Here is a 22,840-nt window from a genome sequence, read left to right as displayed (position 1 = left end):
ATCTGCTTGTCCTCCTCTTCGTATATGCTGGGCCCCCTCCTCTTCTCGGAATTTCCTTTTTTTGAATTTTAAAACAGATTTCCTCCCTATCTGCTAGCTGAAATCCGAAAATCTAGGCTGATTTTTAGACTTGACTCCCAGCTGGATTTAGAGCACCAAAACGATATACTTTGGAGTTGGACCCTTCATGAAAGTTTTAGATCTCATTCTCAGATTTCCAACGCACCTAGGTTTGCATTATTCTAACTTATATAACTCTAGATACAAGCTGAAAACCGAAATAGGGTCTAGGCCGCAGTAAAATTCTGGACAGATTCAGACTTCTCCGTTTCGGCTAAGTTTTGGACTTCAAAACGGCATAACATGGTTTTGTGATCTTCATAAAAGTTTTAGGTCTATGTCTTATCTTTCCAACAAGCTAAACAACATATGAAACGAAGGTATGTAGCTCCAGTTAGAATCCAAAAACCGAACAGTATTCTGGGTTGACTAGACCAGCCCAATTTCAACCAAATTCAATAATTAAACACCTGCAAAATGCCTAGAATTTTCAAGAATTAAATAAATATAGAAGACACCTAAATTCTAGACAAATGAGCTAAGAACATACAAAACACTTTAAAACAAAACAATTAAGACTAAGAAAATATGTGAAATAAATTCCCACATCACCCGCGCGTCGATTAAAATGTGGTGACACTGCTTGAACTTGGAGTCTATGAGCACTTATTGGTCCACTGGTAGTTTTGGTGGTGCCAGATGTGACGTACTCACTTTCGGATCGAGAGGGTATGAGTAAAACGGTATCTACCCATATCGAACATTCTCCTAGCGGGACGGGGGCCCAGTGAGGAATGCTACGCGGGAGTGGGCTTATCCCTTCCTCCCCCTACCCCTTTTTTTAAGCAAAAAAAAGATCCCTAATAAATGTCGAAACAAGCAAGGACAAATTTGATTGGAATGAGTTGGGCTCTGAAATAAAAATAAAAATGAGTGACTTCTATTCCAACCGTTTGGTTGAAAAAAATTCTGTTTTCATACCAATTCCAGAAAATAAGAATATGCTAATCTTCCAAAATTACAACCCTTGCTCTCCACAAGTTTTTAAATTCCATTCTAATTCCGACCATGGACCAAATACATTGGAAGAATGGCAATTTTGATTCCCATTTCGATCACCAACCAAAGACACCCTACATGCATTCGAGAACTGGAGTGGTGGATCTAACTTAATTGTTTCTTCTTTTATTTTTTTTCTAATTCTACTCTTGGATGAAGCTTATTTTCTACAGTTCATGCATCGGCATTATGTGGCAAAACTTGAACTACCTAACCTACATATACAGCAAAAGGGCATGAAAATCCACAGGTAAATTTGCCTCTTGTGGGAGGCTTGAGAGCTCTATAATTCTATTATTTAGTGGATAAATATTATAAAAAAAATTATTTAATTTTTTTATTGACTAATTTACTTATATTCTGATGCTTTTTTTTTAGACAAGTAAGTTATTTTTTCATAAGCAATATTTATTCATAAAATAGTCTGAGAAGAAAGGATATTTTTTTTCTCTATCAGTAAAATATTTTTTTTATTTTTATTTCTAAAATAACCCTCAACCTTATTTTATATTTATATAATAATAATATAATATAATAGAATATTTATTATATTATATATAATAATACAATATAACTTTTTATCCTTTAAGGCACAAGCCCTAATGAGGTCTGTATAAATCCGTACATGTTCTATCACATTTATTAAAATCATATGATTGGCTAGGATGATTGATTATGTCAAATTTAATCGATTTTATCAAACTACATCGATCTTTCAGTATATATAAAATTGTTCACGTATATTGCAACAAATAGATAGAAATATATATTTTTTTTTATAACAATATTGATGTGACGACTGTAGGGTCCTCTTAAAGCCCTACTTTATTGAAGAGGGCCTTCTAAGCAGTCCTCAGCTTCTCCGTGGGCATGCGTCGGCCTGGCGGCAGCATGAAAGTTGACCTTCGCCACCCAAGTGAGGGGGGCATCCATGGCCATGGGAAAGTAAGTTTGAGTCTTTGAGACGGGCCCAAAGGCCTCGTATCCCGATGCGGGTGTTCATTGGACCATGCGCCACCAACCCCAGTGATTAGACATAATTGGGGATGTATATAGTTTAAAAAAAATGGGGAACTACCATCCTTATGCTTTCCAACTTCTCGTCCTAAAATGAAAGAGAAGGAAAGCAAACAATTTTGTTCAATCATTCTAAATCATTCAATAATTTAAAATTATTTAATAATTTTAAATAAGTGCATGGACTCGATTAAAAAATAACAAAAAGATTTCTAAAAAAACAATCTCATAACGATTCTAAAATAATAATATGCAAATAAATCTCTAAAAAAAAACTAGTCTCATAAAAATTTTTCAAAATAACGAATTACCAAAACAAGTCCTAAAAAATATCAAATAGCAAAATACCCTAATAAGCCCAATAATATATAATGACTCTCAAAATAAAATCAAGCTGGCCGGAACATCCACCTACAGCGACGACTGTAGATTTTAGTAACGTTATCCGCACCAATATGGTATTTTTTTTTTTCTTTCTGAAGTTTATATTTTTAGCTATATATATACATATTTGGATTAAAAGTTCTATAAAATTAATAGATTGGACCACCTATTTAAGTATGATCCGCTATCAATCAAACTCTATTTCTCCTTAATCTTATGAAAAGAAAAAAAAGAACCTCAATAATTTTTTAAAAAAAATATACAGTCTAAAGCTAGAATATGGATTGGGTTTGGATAAATTTTAAAAAATATAAACTAAATGGTTCCATTTTTTATAAGAATATCAATCCAATACTATAGAAATATTCAAACATATTTTTATTTTTATTTTTATACTTTTAAGTTAGAAGAAACTATTTCTTATCTTTTTTTATCTTGTGCCCACCCGTCTTCTTCCCATTCGCATGTTAAGGAAAAGCCGACCATTTCCTTCGTTTTCCTCTGATATTCAAAGATTGATCAAATTTGAGAATATCGATGTGTCGGAAGGAAGTGCCATGTGGATTCTTCATATGAACCACAAAAGAAGAAAGTAGGCATCACTCAGAAGCCTTTTTTTTTTTTAACTGTTCATGTTCTTTTTCATCTTAAGTTTGCTACAGCAAGCAAGCCAGACAAAATATTTGATCGTTCTAAGAATTTTGTAAAGAGGAGATAAGAGACCAGAGTCATTATAAAATTATAAAACTTAGCATCTTGAAAGTTAGAACTCACCCCCATCCCACTGAATTTCATGAGGCATATTTTGAATGCAAATGCTAATCAATCTTGAAATCGATACATTATCCTCTATGTCAGCTTGTTCCGGCACTGGTCTATATAGATTTTGATTTTCTAACCCAAGATAGAAGTTGTATTCCATAACGCTGGTAATGACTTCAGGACTCCTAGATGCGAGATGAACTTCTCCGAAGAGATCCTTCTTTTTTTTTTTTGGAAAAATTTGATTTTGTTATGAAGTTTTCTTGCTCAAGAATCACCACCCTATTTTGTATACTCAAATTTTGCTTTTGGGTCGAAGGCATGGCAGTTAAAGTAGCATCGGAGCAGACCTAATTCTGTTTATTTAGATTAGGAGGTATTGCAGCATGGATTCACTCTGACATTGTTTATAATAATTTAGGATCTTATTGAAAAAATCTAGCCAAACAAATCTATTTGGATTCTTTGATCTTTTACATGTACCAAAGATCTATTGGATTTACATAAAGCCCTGCCAAACAATTGGAAAGCTAACTTGCATTGCAGCATTCATCATTATAATTTGCCGTTCAACCAAGATAAGTAAACGCTCTAGCCTTGCTAATGTTTGTTTTTTTGTTAGATTAGACCATGTAATTAAACTGTTGATCTTTTTAAAGGCAATTTTGTCAAATAAAGGTCTCTAATAAACTTCTGAAATGCAGCAAAATCTTTTCGACCTTGGGTTTACCCTTTCCTTTCATTACGGTATAAGGTGATGACATTAAAGTCTCCGCCAATTATCAAGCAGCCATAAAAAATGCTTCTAATTTCTAGTCGCTCCAGCCAGAAATTCTTTTGGAGCTGCATCCCATCAGTTGGACCATGGACGGTGGTGAAGGAGCATGAAGTTTAGAATTCGATTCTTCAACTTGACTGTGAGAGAATATGTTTTGCTCCATGTTCTGATACATTTAACGCATCGTGAGCTCCGCCCTACTACTATGCCTACAGATGAGCCGGAAACATTAAGAAACTGCCATTGGTCTATTCTTTCACCACCCACGGACCTTAGAAAAGTTTGAAAAAGAAACTAGAAAACCCAGCAAACTTGGCCCAGTCTACAAAACCGGCCCAGCCATTTTTGGCCTAAACCAAAAAAAAAAAAAAAAGAAAGAAAGAAAAGAATATAGGGCTCATTTGGTTCGCGGGAAGCATTTTTTCTCATAGGAATATGATTCATGAGAAATAGATTCTTGAGAAGAAGATGACCGGAAAAGTACTTTTGGCATGTTTGGTTGATCATGGGAAGTGACAGATTTCCATAGTGCTTATTTTTAGTTGACCATCCATTTTTCTGAAAAAGTTATATGTAATTTCTATTATACTCTTAATAAAAATTAGGCTTTTAATGCTTTGGATTAAATAAGAATCCTTGATTTGATGCTTAAGGGTCTTTTTGAAAAAAAAATAAAAATATTTCAATTTTCGGATCACGAAAAAGTAACTTTTCTATGTTTCTCAAGGAAAAGACTTTTCCATGAAACGTAGGAATCATATTTCCACGGAAATACAACTTTTTCGTCTCTCTCATTTGAAAACTCCAACCAAATAAGAAACATCTCTTTACTTTCTCGTTGACCGCACTTTTGAGTTGTAGTTGAATTTTCAATCTTTTACTTCTACAAGTAAACATTTTACTCAACTTGATATCTTGTTGTTAAATATATATTATTAATAAAATTTTGCTTTCATCCAATATTTCAAATAATTGCTATAATAAATTAATTGAAACATTATTTTTTCAATGTCATAACACAAAGTTTTTGTTTGTTGGTAAATTTTGTTACTTTTTAAGTAGTTAAAAGTCATGCCATATTAACCAAATCCCAGTGTTAAAACAGGCTTAAAAAAAATTAGAATTTTTTGCATGTAAACCCTCCTAAATATATGAAATTTTTTGAATACTCTCGCAAAGTATTATTTAAATATATATCCTTACAAATATTTTCTTTTGTATATCTACCTATTACGGATATTTCAGTCATTTTTTATTTTAAACTGCTAATTTTTTGACAGCATGGTGTAGACACATATGCAAGAAAAAGGAAAAATAAAGGATATACATGCAAAATAAATATTTTATAAGAATATATATGTAAATATTAATTTTAGAATCATATTTATATAAATTTTAATATTTAGGAGCATACGTACACAAAAAAAATCTTATTTTTTAATTGAGGGCCTCCATGTTCTCCACTTCAATCCAAGGCAAACGGGCCAGGCCTGCAGCAAAGCTGGGCCCAGTAACTCGGCATGGTATGCTGCCTCGTCCTTGCAGCAAGACCCGTTCAATGAACCCTTCACGGCCATGCTGTCACCCTGCAGAAATTTCCAGAAACGATCACACGTCGCCTTTCGGCTGGGCAGCCTGTGAAGGTTTTAAATATAAGCGGCGGCGATTGACCAAAGAAAACAGCCTTCGCGGCCTTTGCTTCTTGGTTTCTCCGGGGCAACCCGAAACCTCGCCGGCGATGGCCGCCCGCACCGTCTGGACCGCGTCGCCGCCCCACGCCCGGTGCTCTCCTTTCGTGCCCTCCCCTGCTCGACCATTGCGCTCGACTCTCCTCGGGCGCTCTCCCCGCCGTTTCTCCTCCTCGAGGCTCGCCGTCTCCGCCCCCGGGAGGGCACTGACCATCGTCGCCGCTACCAAGAAGGCGGTCGCCGTCCTGAAGGGCAGCTCCCAGGTCGAGGGCGTCGTCACCCTCCTCCAAGAAGACAACGGTCTGCTTGCTCCTTACTCTCCCGATTCGCCTTTCTTTGTTCTTTTCCATTCTGCTGATGGAAACTGGAATACACTTGGTTGCCTTTTTCTAATTTTTACTTTCTTGTGTTTACATGAATTATTGTTAATTAAGCTTCAATTATGACAAATATACATGTGGCTGTGTTTTAACCATTTTTTTCTGTACAAATTTTTGGCTAATTTGTGGGATGGCGCTTATTTTGTGCACTGGAAAGAGACTTTGATCGTGTTATTTGTCTTTATCGAATCTTAATCATGAGTTCTATTTGGAGAGAAGAACTGCGAGGAGCATATCAAGTCTGTAATTTTATAATCAAAGAGCCGATAGAATCAAGATTTTGAATGTCAGAACCTCCACTCGCCCAGGTTGGAATTCTATGGTTATGCTAACCTTGTTAGAGTAATGGTATTAGAGTTTATTTGGTTTTAGCAACGTAGGATTTGTTCCATTTGACCTGAGGGCTAAAGATCCTTGACTTGTTATTTGCATTCAGCGTGAAATACAGTCCATTTGGGATGAGAGTTTATCATAAAGGCATCCTTCTCATCTTCCTTTACCCTGTTCAGAGTCATCTAATCTAGATATTAGTAAAATCAGGATTTTTGGAACTTCCAGATTGCATGAATAGTGTTTAATACAACAGTTATGTTTGGACACATCAAATAGCAGTTGCTAATATGGACATGCATATATATCCTTACATGGCTCCAACAACTTTTCCATGTGCATGCAAATCTGATATAAGCCACAAATTGTAGTCTCCTGTTATACACCATCTTTACAAGCTAAAACGTCAGGTAATAATTCGACCATTGATTTCAATGTGGAACTAAATCTGGGTTATTTTCATGTGGTTCCATTGTAAAATGTCATGAATTTATGACATGACAGTGAGAGAGGTGAGTGCTGCTAGCGATCCTATCCTCTCTCCCTATGTGTGTGTGTGTTTTTTTGTCTTCAATTTATCCATGATTTTTTAATTCTAGGATTTTTTGACAGGTCCCACAACTGTAAAAGTTTGTGTTTCTGGACTCACACCTGGACCTCATGGCTTCCATCTTGTGAGTGCTTTAGATATGTTACTTTGTTACCATCTCCTTAAGATAATGCATTGATAATGCCTTTTTCCCGTCCTGCAGCATGAGCATGGGGACACTACCAATGGGTGCATCTCAACAGGTAAATTTGAAACATTCTCCCTTTTTTTATAAAAAAGGTTAAACATATAGAACTAAAAGCATAACCAGTTAGCCCAATTTTGAATATGCAGTAGTTTTTTTGAATTCAATATTGTCAGTTATGCCGATCCTGATGAGATGGTGTCAAACCCATCTACCCGTACATTTTTTTCTGGACCATTCATCATGTTTTCTGATGTTCCTCCATTAAACTCTGGCCTTCCTCACAGGGGCGCATTTCAACCCTAACAACATGACCCATGGTGCTCCAGAAGACCAAATCCGTCATGCAGGTGACCTGGGAAACATAATTGCAAACTCTGATGGTAATCTCATGATAATAGCAAGCTCCATAAAACTGCTTCTTGACCTAAGATAGGAATTGATGGATATGCTTGTTGTTTTTGCTTTAAATAAATATAGGAGTGGCTGAGGCAACAATTGTAGATAACCAGGTATGCTTAAAATCTCAAATTTGATCTTTAGCTCTTTTATTCGAATAACATAATAATAGTGCTTTCTTAGTTCCCACTCTTACTCCACTTTTCTCTATTTTTGAAACTTTCTCATTCTCTTTCTTTCCTTGATCATTCTGCATCATGACTGTTTGTCTTCGTTATATGTATAGATTCCACTGAGTGGACCTAATGCAATTATTGGAAGAGCATTTGTGGTTCATGAACTTCAGGATGATCTGGGAAAGGGTAATCTTGTCATCTGGATATTTGTCATTTAGAATCTTTTGGTCTCAAATGGTTTCTTATGAATTTTCTATTAAAGAATTTATCAAATTATTTAATCTGCTTTTTTTTTTTTTGCCTATTTTCCTTCTTTCTCTAAGTACCTCTTGGGATGCAAACATTAGTTTCTCTCATTGTTTGTTTGCAGGAGGGCATGAACTTAGCCTTACCACTGGAAATGCGGGAGGGCGATTGGCATGTGGTATGCAAATTATTTTGACATTTTCTCTCTTCTGCTAATCTGTTGGATTTCTAGTTTTGCTAGCCATTCTACACACACACACACACATATAAATCATAAGCTATTGCTTTCCTAAATCCCAAGTACTTCGTGGAGATTAACTCTGAGTGTTCCATATATGGTATAGAGAAGGTCTCGTTGCATGCTGTTTGCTTGGAACAATCCTTGTGTCTTTGAATACCAAAATTGGCATATCTGCCTCATATGGCTTTCTGCTGCATTAATTGTTATCCTCTTGTGAAGTGTGAGATTTTAACCATGCTTTAAGTTTTAGTTCATTTGTATAATGAAGAGGATATGGAGAATGATAATTTTCTTCTGAAAGTTTTGCCAATGCAATTTGAGTTTTGCGAAATATGGTGCCATGTATTTTTATATTATATTTTTCACAATGAATTTGATTAGCATCAGTAAAGAAAATGCTGATGAATAGAATGATTAAGCCAATTGAGCATTCATTTGATGACTTGAGATTTTAGGTTAAGATGTAAATGACTCTATATGAACATTGAAGATAGGAAATTATCTTTGAGGTTGGTATGTGACGGGGAGGTACAAATTATGTATTTTTGTAGTTGATGGTTTAGAATACTAATTACGTACTTTGAGAAGAAAGTTGAGCCTCTGATGGCCTCCAAACAATTTTAACTTGGAGAGGAAAATTGGGTGATATGAAGACAAAAAAGGTATATTTATTCTATCTATTCTATTATCATCCAGACTGTCACTTCAATCATGCACTCATGCACCTCTGAACTGCCTGTCTCCACATCACTATAACAAATCCATTATAAATAAATATACCACATAGTTCAGTTCTTGTGCCTCATAAAAAGAACTAGCAGGTTGGTGAATCAGAGAAAAAATTGCACGACCCTAATTTAGGAGTGTATGTATCAAGTTACATGAATGATAAAATCTTTAATTCAGATGAGTACTACCTTCATGTGCATTGCATATTTAGACACTAGTGAACAAGAGTAGACAGCGGCTATGGGCCCAAGTATACATAATAATTAATTTATTACAGATGATTATGAACTTAACCCGGTTACATAATATATGTGTAGTGCCGATCACTAGGTAGCATTGAAGTCTTGAGCACAGATAGGAAAAATGGGTGCATCAGAGCTGATAATTTTGTAGGCTCACTTCACAAATCTCTTGCTTTAAGCATCATTATAACATTTTGCAAAACTACTTCAATTGACATTGTAGATATCTATGGTGCCAAGTGCCAACTGGAAAAATAATTTGCTCTTTCTAACAGGATAAGTTCTTGTGCTTAGCTTGAAGAATGCTGTCTGAATCATATAAACTTCTTGAGTTATTCATATTTTCCATTTGACCTAATGATTGTTGAGTCAAATTAATCAAGAGTTCTTGGGGACTTTTTTGTTGTTTTGTTCATGAACTGATTCAAGAAAACTAATAGCATACAAGCTAAGGGCACTATCTATTATTGCTGCTGATGTTGTTTTGCAATTATTTCTTGTCCCAACCTATCCTATGCTTATTATTTTTATTAAAAATATAAACATACAGATAATTCTAAACTTATTTTGTTAATTTCTTATTTCAATGATTTGAATTATTTCCAAACTTTTGGCAAATTGTCCAATATTTTGTAAATTTCAGAACTTTAAACCTACCTGATTCTAGAAATGTCGAAATTCTGAAGGTTATGGTTCCGAGGGGCATAATAATTCAAGTGCAGATATTCACATTTTACTTAGATTTCATGGTCAAGCTGCAATTATTATCTCTTCTCTGTGTATAGTTACTATTCCTTTTCTACAGGTTCAGCTATCAATAATTTTCCTTTCTTTTCTCATCTTTTCATTCTCGTCACTGTATTGTATGTGCAGGTGTTGTTGGGTTGACTCCAGTTATGTGATTTATTGATGTTTTGAAGTCAACTTTGAGTTGCTGCGGACAATGTGTTTTTTGGAGTTAGGTGCAAGGAACAAGTAATATGGAAGGCAACTAGGCATAATCTCAAGTATCTTTTCAATAAATCCTTTTGTTATAAATGCTTGTAACCTAGTGAAAGTTGGACTTAGAGTCCTGATTCAGAGTTAATTTAAGCCAGTCTGGTTTCTTTTGTACTCATATTAATACATCAAGACTTATGATTGGCCAGGTCAATAAAAATAAAATAAAACTCATCAAAATGCTATTGGCATGACATTTGGATTGATAAAACTTGGATTTATATAGGGGCAATCCAGTTTATTAGTGCTGTGATGGGTTTAAGCTCTGGTGGCAGGAGCTGGAGATTAACAGCAAATTATTTGTGGATCCGTGGGGCATGGTATTAGAGAAACTTTTATTACTACAAGCATTGATATCCTGGAACTTTGCTTTAGGTTACTAGAAGACCAAGTGATATGCAATACACAAGACTAGTAATGCAGGGCATGAACACAAGATCTGTAATTAATTATCAGCTAATTTTCGGAGTGCAATTTTCGCATAGCTAGTGTATTGTCACATCAGTGATAATTGGATGCTGACAGAACTGGGATGGGGCAATAAACTTCTGTCTTTTTTCCTTTTGGTAAGCAATAAACTTATGCTTTCATGAAAAAATGCATAAAACACAAATAAAGCAACTTTTGCTTTGTATGCAGGTAAATTATCGCACCGGTCTCTTTATATTCATTTTTCAAAACATGGAGAAGGTGCTACCTACCTTTATTTTAGAAGGTTGCGAGCAATGCTTCCTTGCAATAGAATTTACATCCTGGTTGGTCTGAACCATCTTTCCAAAGGGTGCCAAGGTAAGAACTGATTTCATTGCCCGTGGCTGTCTTCAGTGTCATCACAATTGGCAAGTTAAGAAAAGAAAATGACGATTTAGTAGTTTTTTTTTTTTTGGGTACATGCTGATTAAGTAGTTGAATGAACTTGTATTTTGAAGAAGATTAGAAATCAAGTGCCAGTATTAATGATTGGAGCTTCTTCTAAGTGAACCCTTAGGGTACACAAATAATTCTCAGAAATTTATATATCTTTAATTAGCATAATTTCAGGTCATTTTCCTTCAGAAAAAAAAGAGCATAATTTCAGGTCATTAAGAACACAAAACTAAAGCAACTGCAATAATCTTGATAGTACAAATGTATAAATTTCCATTCAGAGAAGCTAGGAGGCACTTGAACAGGAATTTGTGTAAAGGCATCACATGAGCTGAAGTGGTGAGAAACAGCTACAATGGCCACCGACAGACCATCAGATGCAATTTAGCAGATGTGCAAAAAAGATATCACATGGAAAACCTTGGCAAACTGAAAACAAAGTGCACATAAGATGTCCAAGTAATCTCTTATAATTCTTCAGTTAACCACAGTAAACTGGTTGCTTGAGAACAGCGCTCAGACCCTACCGTCTTAGGTGGCATTCCTCAGCTTTGAAGTCACTTCTGCTAACCTTTGTTTTTTCTCCTGGCAGTGGTAAATGAAACCTGCTCCGTTTTTCCTCTCTGCACATATCCAAGTTGAAGCAGCGGTACTATAATTTACAGGTGACAGCATTTAGACAGATCATATGCAAGCAATTTAAAGTCTTGAAAAAAAATATTATGCCGTACTCATATCTAACATTTGGCCTCGTGATGTTGGCTCGGCCTAGCAGATAGACCAGATCACTATCATGAATCCAGAAAATAACGGAGTTGTAGCTACAGTTTTATGAAAGATTTTACCTGCTTGCTCTCATCCTTGACAGCCTTATTGCCTACCAAAATTTTATTAACACTATCAGATACATGCTGCTTGATGTCACAAATACAGTGTCTAATGTTTAGAGCAAGGTTAGCCGAATCGGTGCCAAAACTCTGAATACTTATATGTTATTTATCTATGTGTTTGATAGAAGTGAGACAAGTTTTAGGGTGTAGAAGCATAAAAACACAGATCTTTTTGCACTTGGACATTGCATTGCGTTTTCATCTTGTTATGTTCATATAATGCGAGCTGAGTGGTAACACCCTCTTACTTGTTCGACCCGGCTATCAAAAAATAAAAAAAAAGAAAAAAAAATGATAACATCAAATCGCTGGTTTTTCTTTTTCTTTTCTTTTTTTCTGCTTTGTGACTGCCTTATTTGAAACCAGCTTCAAGAGGAGTATAACAACTGCAGCATTTGTTCGATACCATCTTGCTCCTTCCCCAATACCTAATGCCAATACCTCTCAACTCCAATAACGGTGTAAATAGGTTTGGAGCTATGCACCTCTCATGAACATCCCAACTACCTTTCTGACCTGGCTGTAATCCATCCCAAGAAATTAGTATCCGCATGCCGAGCCTAAGAAGCAACTAATCATATACATAAGGGCCTGAATGCCCAATGGGCCTGTCCAAATCCCGTTCATTGTTTTCCGAGACAGGGTGACCAAGTGACAACCTCGATTCCCATCATACATAGCTCCTGCGAGAGAGACCCATAGATCCCAAGATGTCCACAAATTACTCAAACAATGCAACTATAAGTCACTCGTACATCACAAGAGAACAACCATTCGGGCCAAATCAAATCCTACCACAAAATCCAAATAAACTCTCTTGTATCTTTAATTGCAATCGGCTCTCTCCTTTAAACTCACATAACGTTTTTGTTTTCCCGGCTCTCTCTCTCTCTCTTTCCACAGCTCATAGAGTTCATTTTTGCTATTCATGATGGCGAGGACTCCACAGGATTGCCTCACTTTGAAGGCATAGCTGCATAAGATTTTTTTCCCATCATTCTGTTGTTATCCATGTAATCCAGCTTCAACTCAATCGCGAAAGCTTACTGGTTATGGCAAACATGATGTGGAAATAAGGAAGGAACATAGCCGTTGGCAAGGACACTCGTCCTACACAGCCTCCCTAATTAATCTTCATTGACACGCACACAAGTGGTGGCTAAAGATGCAATCATCACAACGAGGAACCGACAATCTAGGCCTTAGCATGACCTGGGATCCAAGATTACTTTTGTTTAAGAAAAAATAAAATTAATCCTTAACAATATCGATCCTAAGAAACAATATATGTGCTTCTTGATGGCTATATGCTTCAATGCTTGACATTAATTGCCGATGGATTTAATATAGTAGTATGCTTCACTATTTTCTTCTTTTGGAATTTGACTTCCTTTAAATAATAGAAATTATTTTCAGTCATTTTTAATATTTTGATTTTTTTTTTTTTTTTGAATACAGAAAGTATATGAAGAAGCTTTTATCCTTTTGATCTATATAAATCACTATATGTTTTAATTCTTGATTAACATGCGGCGACATACAGAAAAAAAGAGTTATAATTAACCAGATTGTTCATTAATTGAAAATAATCAGTGCAAAAAAAGGAGTATTTATTCATTTTTCATTTTAGTAGTCAGATTCTTATGCATGCAACATGGAATGCTCCTGAAAGGCTATTAAGATATTATTCCAGAGACAGCCCATAGAAAGTGTCAAGCGGCACCGACTCCACCACGGGAGCCTGCGAAGTCCAAGTCGAACGGTCATCAGCAAACCAGCCATTACACGGAAGCTTATACCGTGGAAGGATGGTAACCATGATGACGAAGTCGACCCTCAAACTATATTTTGTGTTGCCATCTCTGTACCCAATGGCTCGCCAACCACCATCCATGGATTCAATTCTATCACAAAAAGTAGTTCTCAGCATCCGGCAGAAGCCAGAAGGCAAAGTGGCCTCGCTGTAGCATCCAGCGACTTGTAACTACTGGAGTAGCCCTTGACTTCATAAACGCCGGTGAAAGCTCGTCACTTTGCTGAGGGTGTGAAGCACTCCGCTAGTAGCAGGCAACTGTACTTGCTGAGAGGAATCCCACCAATCAAAATCTTTTGAAACAGTTCATAGTTCAAAGAATAAAAAAAAGGGCTGGTGGAGTCGATGGATTAAAAAAAGGGCATCCACCCAACCCCATGTGGCATCGTCATGCACCCCCACACCTTTCACTGCCAAAACGTGCACTCAAGTCTAATAAGCCTAGATTAAGTCGCGAAGATGCCGTTAAGCTAAGCTTATTAAGGGCTCGTTTTGTTCGCGAGAAAAGAAGGAAGAAAAGTGTGGTCAACGAAAAAATAATGGATGCCTTTTGTTTGGTTGGATTTTTTTTTAAAAAAGATGGAAAATTTGTATTATCATGGAAATATGATTCCCACGTTTTATGAAAAAGTCTTTTCCATGAGAATCATGTAAAATTACTTTTCCGTGAGTCAGAAATCACTCAATTTTTATTTTTTTTCAAAAAAGTCCTTCAACATTAAAGAGGCATTAATTAAAGACCTAATTTTTATTAAGAGTATAATATGAATTACACAATTTTTTCAGGAAAGTGGATGGTCAACCAAACATAAGCACTCTGAAAATCTATGACTTTTCTATTGTCAATCAAACACGCCAAAAGTTCTTTTCCAGACATTCTCTTCTCAGGAATCAACTTCCCAAAAATCATATTCCTAGAAGGAAAAATGCTTTCCGCGAACTAAATCAGCCCTAAGGAAATTTTCCGTAATTCCATAGCCAAATTTTCTAGGGGTCACAAGTTATGAGAACCCGTGCGGCCATGTGTTTATCCCACATTGATTATTCGTCTTGGGTACTTATACAGGATCAGAAAATTAAAATAATATCTTCTAACTAGCTATTTTGGATGAGATCTTGGAGTATTATATAAGGTTAATCGAAAGAAATTTTTCGGTTCTTCGAAGGAGTTGTTATACGGTGGTAGCTTCACATGCATTGCACTTGATATGTTACATCGATGTCGTGATGTTAGGCGAGGAATGAGTTGGGATGGCCTCGTTTATAGGAGATATGTCTAGGCGCTTAGATATTAGGCAACCTCTTCTGTCCATTGGTCCCTCGGTAGCTGGTGGTTTTCGGTGATGCACATAAAAATCTGTACGAAAGCCAAAATAATTGATGCGTACATGAATTTTAGAACCGCATAAATTGTTGAATTTGGTGCTTTGTAAATGGTCAGTGCTGGATATATAATGGTTGATGGGAGCGAAGCGAGTCACTTGCAAGCTCTGGCCACTGTAAAAGTATCAAGTGCATGCAATTCTAGAGTCGAACAAGTAATTTCCTTTAAAATAAAAGGGCGAGAGAGGTGGCGGATGGTCCAAGTGGGTGATTGGTAGGCTCCAAGGGCCTTGAAAGTTACCAAGTTGCCACATTGTCCGTCTCTTTTTAGGCCTTTGGCATTTATTGGGCGGGGATAGGTGTCTTACAAACGAAACAAACTCATGGGAGGACGAACCTAATCCACGGCCTTTTCTTTGGTGGTGGAGAAACCAAACCGAGCTAACTCTTAGAGAGAGAGAGAGAGAGAGAGAGAGAGTGAAAAAGAGAGAGAACTCACTCCCTTTACGTGAACGCAATGGCACTCTCTCCTCGTCCCCTTCGCAGAAGGCATATGGGCACCAGCTCAATCGAAGAAAACTAAGATCAATATTGATAAAAAGAATTCAAAGAATCTTCTCCATATATATATAGATATATAGATATATATCAATAGCAACTTGCGAATAAGTAGTTCACATGACCCACATAATCCCCAGTTTAATCTGTTGGAACAAAAAAATAAAAGGCCAATGAAATGAAATGAAAAAGAAGGAAAGAAAGAATGGATGGCTTTGTTTCCATTATTTTGGTCTCAGTAATGGCAATCCACCAGGGCTGACGCCGACGGCGAGAAGATGAGCGGCGGCTTGGTGGCAAAGGAGAAAGCCGGGGAGGACGGTGTTTGGAGGTCGGGCCGGTCGTCGTCGGAGGGCGCGGGAAGGTTTAGATCCAAGGAGAGGATAGTCCGCTCCTTCTTGGCTTCTGGGGCCTCCGGGATGACCGCCGGCCGGTGCCGCCGCATGTGGCCCCCCAGCGCCTGGCCGGAGTTGAACTCCGAACCGCAAATCGAGCACTCGTGCACCCTCGGCTTGGTGCTGCTGCTGCTGCCGCCGACGACTGCCTTGGGGAAAGAATTCATGCTCATCCGCAGCATATCTTCTTCGACCATCTTCTTCTTCTCTTCGGCCGCCGGGATCGCCAGCTTAGGCTTCTTGTGGCTGGCGCGGTGCCCGCCGAGCGCCTGGAACGACGGGAAGCATTTGTTGCATGTCTTGCACTCGTAGACGTAGAACCCAGCCTTGCCGCCGGTAGTCGTCGCCGCCGCCTCTGTGAATCTCCGGCTCGTGAACTTCTCGGTCCCGCCGCCCTCTTCGGCCGGCGATTCCGGCTTGGGGCCGGGATCGAGGGAGCGGCCGCGGCCCTGGGCAAGGAGGATGAGGCAATTGGCCATGTCCTCCTCCTCCTCGGTGATGCTCCCCGAAGCATCAGCCGAGGAGGCCGACGAGGAGTCCGTGACCGCCATGGCAGCCGCCAGGGCCGGCGGGTGGATCCTTTGCCGCTTGGTGCGCTTTCCTTTCGCGACGATGGTGGCGGAGGCGCCATGAGTACACTCGCCGCCCATGCCGTTGCTGGTGGTGCTGTTGGAGCCCATGGCTTCTTCTGGAGCTTCCATCTCGATCGATCCCCTTCCCCTAGCTAAGACGAGAGAGAAAGAGAAGAGGAGGAGGAGAAAACAAGGTAGAGTGATGGAGGAAGCGAGGTGGATGGAGTGGAAGAGGGTGTCGATAATATATTTATAGTGAGAGAAAGGCAGAGCAAAGATGGGATGGGTGGGAGTTTATTTATTTATATATAGCGAGAGGAGTCAAAAGCCGCCCTTTCCTCTTGTGACGAAGAACCGTGAATTAGTCCGCCATTCCTTCCGTTGCCAAGCTCACTTGCTCACATATAGCTAAGAGAGAGAGAGAGAGAGAGAGAAGTTAAAATATAGGAAATTAGGTGGAAATAGGAGAGGTGTGGAGTGAAGAGAGGGGGAGTGGGAAGAAACAAATAGAAAGGGACAGAGAGGAAGAGCTATCTAACCGAGTTGTGTGCACTCGGCCCCTTAGCTAAGGTTGGTTAAGAAAAGGGTTGGCTCCAAAAAAATCACAGGTATAGCTAGAGAGAAAGGAGAGGGAGTTATAGCTAAAAATGAAACAAAAGTGGAGCACGGTAAAGGCATGTCCTTGCCTTGCTTCTCTAACAAGGGCTAGCTAAAAAGAGAGGAGGTCAGTAATATTGTGAGGGGGGCAAACAAGAAGGATAAGAATAGGGGTGGAGAGGTTCGGTTGGCTTTGAAGCAAAACCGTCAACTTCTAGTGCGAGGATTCTCGGTGATAGGGAGTTGGAGTGCAAGCCTAGAACCACGGAGAATTCGCTCCTCCTCACCCTCTTTTGTTTTCTTTTAAGTATTTTTTTTTGTTCTTCCTGTTAGAGTTTCTAATATGTGGACATTATTTACCTTCTTTTACATGTCTGTACATTTGCTTTATTTATCGGAGAAGTAGATGGGTGGCTAGCTTGGCTTTCAATGGAAAAGCAAAGAGGGCCCCGCTCACCGCCCTCACACTTCCACTACTAAAGATTGTAGGGACTACTTGTAAAGCAGCTGCCATATATATATATATATATATATATATATATATATATATATAATACACTACTGTAGATTTTTTTTAAGCTTTTTGATAAATCAGATAAATTAAATTGAATGAGTATAAGTAAATCTGTGTCCTAAAATCTCATACTGTTGATACTGTGTGTTTAGCCACATAACACACCATCCAATCACTTGTACGGTTGATTTTCCTATATATATATAAGAAATCTTGAATATGAGCAACAAACGTAGCAAGCGCCAGCAATCCAAGAGAAGAGAATGAAGTCTGATTTCGGCAGAAAGCCATCTAATAAGTGTCTGAGAATCTCTTCTCTATAAATATGAGTAGTCCAAAATATTTAAATGGCATAAGACGGCCTTTTTCACACATCATGCAATTCTGCTATTGAAATGGTTGTCATAAATTCTAACGCCACCTGCAACTACAAAAGCATTACTAGCACTTCTAATAATAAAATCTGCTCTACCATAAACACCTCTTTTGTGGTGTCTCTCCCTCTTTCTCTCTAACTTTTGTGGATCGGAATATGGCATATGATCCGCACATGGAAGAGTTGGTATTGGGAAGTTTGATGAGGCATCCCTCCAGAGTTTCAGTTCTATAGGACAATAAGCAGTACTTTTTTTCCTGAATGAAAATTATTCTTTTGACTATTTACTATATCTTTGGCTCTTTGCAATTTTTTTCTACACCAATATTTCTACACATAATAGGTGAGTTTTTTGGTAATATGTGAGATGAAGAATTTCTGCCCAATTAGTTTTGAGTAAGTAACAGCAGATGTGGTTATGGGCTCTTCTCACTAAGGATACCAAGCATTTGACTTCAATATTTTATTTTACCATTAACTTAAAAGAACCATACAAGTTTCCAAATTATTCTTTAATTATAGTCGATTTATATAAAGCCCATAACTATTGGAGGAGAAACTGAACAATCTTCATTGCATGCGCTTAAGCACATATATCCATAAAAGAGAAGGGACCGAGTCTGAAATTGGCTTAGACAGAAAAATCATCTTGGACCCCTCGCTAAGATGCCTGCATCCATTATTTCAATTGAAATAGCAATTGTTTCTTACTAGAATGATTCATTTCACTATTCTTCCTCTTCTTTTAATATCTCTGTTCCACTAATTATTATTATTATTATTATTGTTGTTGTTGTTGATGTTGTTGTTGTTATTATTATTATTATATGTTTCATACATAAGTGTACTTGAGTTAGGAAGATGATAGCAAGCTGTGTATTTTGGTAAGCTATGAGAAAAGAAATTTTGGATTTAAGCAATTAACAAAGCTACTGCAGTCATGACATCTGATGAAACTAAGAGGGGCCTAGCGGAGTTCCCTTGCAGTGAAATTTATAACATAACTTAATTATCTGTCACTCGCAAGGTATCTAAAAATTTAGTTAGTAGTTTTTATATACAATTAAAAAAATATAGAATACATGATGAATGGATGATTATTTCACTATATATGCTTGTGATGCTTAATATTAGGCCAAAAAAAAGAAAAAGATTTATAAGGGCTGCTAAAAGAACGCATAATTCCTGAACAACCAAGAAATAAAGGTTAGCCAAAAAATATTTGCTTATAGGAGCCACCATCCCGGTTCAAGGCCCTTCACCTCCCCAAAACAATCGCTTAGCCCCTAATCTTTTTTTGATGGTTGTTTGTGAAGATTATTTTTAATTATGTCATCATTTAAAGATTTCTCATAATTGAGTCCATGGCATTAAAATTCAGCAAATGTATGGACAAATTTGCATTATAAAAAAGTATAAATATAGATGCGCATAATTCTGATAATAAAATGATTAATTTAAAATTCAACAAAAGATGAGGGTGATACAGATGGGTGATGGGTTTGCCCTTGTCAAAGAGGAGTAAGAAAAAGAGTGTCTGCCTTAAGAGCTGGCCTACACAAAAAAGAAGATAAAATAAAAAAGATAGGCTGTGAAACCCTCTAAATCATGTACCAATGGATGTCACTCTTTATAATGTAAGGACCGATTTTTTCTGCTGCTTTTCCCATATTATAAAGTAGAGACCAATAAATATATTCTTGTAGTGCCATTAGCATACATACCTTATATAATGTATATATGATGCATGTGTTTAGTGGTTTACATGGACCATAGATATCTTCTGCCGGCCCGTTATAACAGGAAGACACTAATTTAAAATTTGACTACAAAATTAGCTAATTGTTGGCTTGGATTTTATAATGGAATTGTATAATGCATGCATATCATGCATAAAGAAAGCTTAAAGTAGGTGTGAGGGCTTGACTTGGGTAATTTTATGCACTATTGGGTTGGTTATACTACATGTCACCCAACCCAACCCATGCAAACCCCATGATGCTCTCTTGAATGATTGGATTGGGTTGGATTTGGTAGCTAATAACAAGGTTTATTTACTATTATTAGCAATAGGATTATGGCTTGTATCAAATGGACGGTTTAAGATGGTGGTATTAAATATGACAATGGGGTGTGTGGAATGTGGGTCTCTCGGAAGCAAGTCAATGCGTGTGCGGAACGAGGGAGATAGATTCTTGGCCTAACCGGTTCTTGACTTGCCTGCACTTGTTACCATCATTAGGTGGAGAAATCAAATCCCGCACAGCGTGCATTACAACCGCTCGTTTCTATAACGGTGCACTGAGACGAGCGCTTGATGCATAGAGCTCACAGGAACAAGAGGCTGTGATCAGTAGCGTGAATGGCCACATAGTACATGCCGTGTAGGATATAATTTCTCTATTAGGTGGTGGTGCAAGGAAGGCATCCAGTTGATCACTGAGATGGCTTCCCTTCTCACCTTTCCTCTCCTCCAATATCAAATTACTTTTTTTTCTTCTTCTTCTATAGTTTATGAACATCATAGATTTTTCTTAACATCTGAGAGTTGAAATCTCTGTTAATTATAAAAGCATTTGGTTCCTACTGCTTGACATATGGAGAACCCCAACTCTTTTAAGTACCCTGCATGTTCGACAGCAAGGGTTTGGGTTAGGTGCAAAATCTGCTGTGGCCTTGATGTGCAACAATATGTCCATAGTCTACACAGTGGGTGATGCACACAAGCTACTCCATGTTATGATGAAAATGGAATTGCATTTATTGTAAAACGCCCTCTATGTTCTTTTCAGAAGTTATGAAACTTGCACGGAAAATTAAATCACTAAGATAACTTTCACTTTGTATTTATATCATTAATTAAGGAAAAATTAGATCGGAGATAACTGTGATATGTCGCTCTAGAAGCTGTTAATTCATGGTGATTTCTTCTCATAGCATTTATATCATTAAGATCTTTTGTCCTCTTATCATGACTTTATGATTTTGGAGCTGCAGATTGCACAGCCCTTGAATAAATACTACAAGCAGAAGCATCGGAGATCAAACTTGTCACGAAGATGAATGGGGATTAAATCCCAAGACTCCCAGATCATCGAGTCAGGATGATGAGCCATGAATGCAGGCCGTTCAATCAGCCACAGAATAGGCTTCTTCATAAATATAAGTGGCTTCAAAAGATGCCAAGGAAGATCCAATTCTCCAAATATCCATTAAAAGTGGGTGGGCTCCACCAGTCTGAATCATATGCTGACCTATGACCATCCTGGAGTCCTCTTTTAGCCTCCAAAATCATAGTGGCATACACTGATCCTTCTCATGCTGCCTTCAACACCGGAAGCGGTGCGGTAATATCGTATAAGCACTACCTAACACTAGTAAAGAATAACCGGATCCTCTAATCACAAAACCAGCCTCACATTGGTTCCACCATTCATACACTAGCATTAAAGTCGATCTTGAGGAAGCTGGAGAGGAGGAGAGGCTCCCACATGAAGTAAATCACATGAGAAGATACAGACAAGGTTTCTTTTGCTGTCAAAGATCTCTCTTGAGGCATTAGAATGGCTAAATTCATTTGCATGGATGGATGCCTTCATAAGGATCGGCTGGGGGCTAATCATGACGTTCTCAAAGACTCAGCTATTCCAACCAAATATGATAAGGAATGTAGCGCTTAAAAATAGTATGGTTAGACAGAATATACCTCGATGTGGCCTCGAATTGAGCTTTGCATGTCTAAAGAAAGACTAGAGATAAGCACTGCATTGGGCATAAAGTGTGGAGACAGGGTTCGAACTTAGAACCTCTTCTCTGATACTGTCACGCCCCCGACCCGAGATTGCGAACCGGGGGTCGCGCCAACCGCCATACACCCGTAGGAAACTCTCCCCACGAGCATGCAAGGCATCTTCACCAAACATCTCAATTTTATAAATCTAATTAATTTAACTGAATAAATGCAATCTTATTCCATTGACTGATTCAAGTCATAATGTCTCACAGTTCTAAATACGCAGCGGAACAATAATTGACCAACATGCAGAAACCAAATTCTTAAATAACAAAAGTCCGCCAATCATAATAAATGTCCATAATAACAAATCAACTTAAATAACCCTAATCTAAGATAACTTGTGCCACAATCCTTTTAGTCGCTCTCCCATTTTGAATCTCCAATAAACTAGTTCTCGAAATTTGTAAAACAACAAGAGATAGTATAATGAGCGAGACAGCCCAGTTGTTAATGAACACTCTAGCTAGGTAAATCAAGCAAATAATATGTGGAAAATAAATAAATATGCAGTTCCAAAGTATAAGTCAAGTATTTCTTAAATTCAAAAGATTCTTTTCGCGGTTTCAAGATTCTTTCACATATTCAATTTATCATGTCGATCCTGGACTATGACCACATATTCCCTGTGGCAGGGTCATCAACACCGACTAATCTTCTTGCGGTGAGTCCTTCAGGACAGTCAATTGCCAACGTATCTGCCCCCATTGGCGGGGTCCTCAACATAGCCAGGTCGATAGTTCGATTTGTTCTCTATTTCATATTTCAGTTATATATAAAAAAAAACATACAATGTCAAAACCAAATGTCGTTCATATCTTAATTTCTTTCAATTTATTAGATTCAACTCAACAGCCAGGAACTATGACCACATGTTCCCTGTGGTAGGATCATATCACCGACTATTCTTCTTGCGGT

General features: G+C 37.7%; 2 protein-coding genes across 2 annotated transcripts; one reads left to right on the top strand and one right to left on the bottom strand.

Annotated features, from left to right (window-relative positions):
- Positions 1-5,658: 5,658 nt before the first annotated feature.
- LOC103719980 (superoxide dismutase [Cu-Zn], chloroplastic) lies at positions 5,659-10,404 on the top strand. The gene is made up of 8 exons (XM_008809474.5): positions 5,659-6,048; positions 7,071-7,132; positions 7,211-7,250; positions 7,480-7,575; positions 7,673-7,704; positions 7,878-7,953; positions 8,138-8,191; positions 10,099-10,404. The coding sequence occupies exons 1-8, from the start codon at positions 5,799-5,801 to the stop codon at positions 10,125-10,127; spliced, it is 639 nt and encodes a 212-aa protein (XP_008807696.1). The 5' UTR covers positions 5,659-5,798; the 3' UTR covers positions 10,128-10,404.
- Positions 10,405-15,708: 5,304 nt separating this feature from the next.
- LOC103719981 (zinc finger protein ZAT5) lies at positions 15,709-17,016 on the bottom strand. Its single transcript, XM_008809476.6, has one exon. It carries the CDS (start codon positions 16,769-16,771, stop codon positions 15,911-15,913), a length of 861 nt encoding a protein of 286 aa, XP_008807698.1. The 5' UTR covers positions 16,772-17,016; the 3' UTR covers positions 15,709-15,910.
- Between the last annotated feature and the right edge of the window lie 5,824 nt (positions 17,017-22,840).

Source organism: Phoenix dactylifera, chromosome 3, assembly GCF_051530095.1.
Source record: "Phoenix dactylifera cultivar Ajwa chromosome 3, Ajwa_hap1_PhDact_Kaust_v1.1, whole genome shotgun sequence".
In the NCBI taxonomy this organism is placed as follows: Eukaryota; Viridiplantae; Streptophyta; class Magnoliopsida; order Arecales; family Arecaceae; genus Phoenix; species Phoenix dactylifera.
This window is presented reverse-complemented; position numbering and strand designations above follow the sequence as displayed.

Coding starts and splice junctions, on each gene's coding strand:
- LOC103719980 (XM_008809474.5), top strand. CDS start 5,799: ATGGCCGCCCGCACCGTCTGGACCGCGTCGCCGCCCCACGCCCGGTGC. Junction 6,049..7,070: donor CCTCCTCCAAGAAGACAACG/GTCTGCTTGCTC, acceptor ATTTTTTGACAG/GTCCCACAACTGTAAAAGTT. Junction 7,576..7,672: donor CATAATTGCAAACTCTGATG/GTAATCTCATGA, acceptor AAATAAATATAG/GAGTGGCTGAGGCAACAATT.
- LOC103719981 (XM_008809476.6), bottom strand. CDS start 16,771: ATGGAAGCTCCAGAAGAAGCCATGGGCTCCAACAGCACCACCAGCAAC.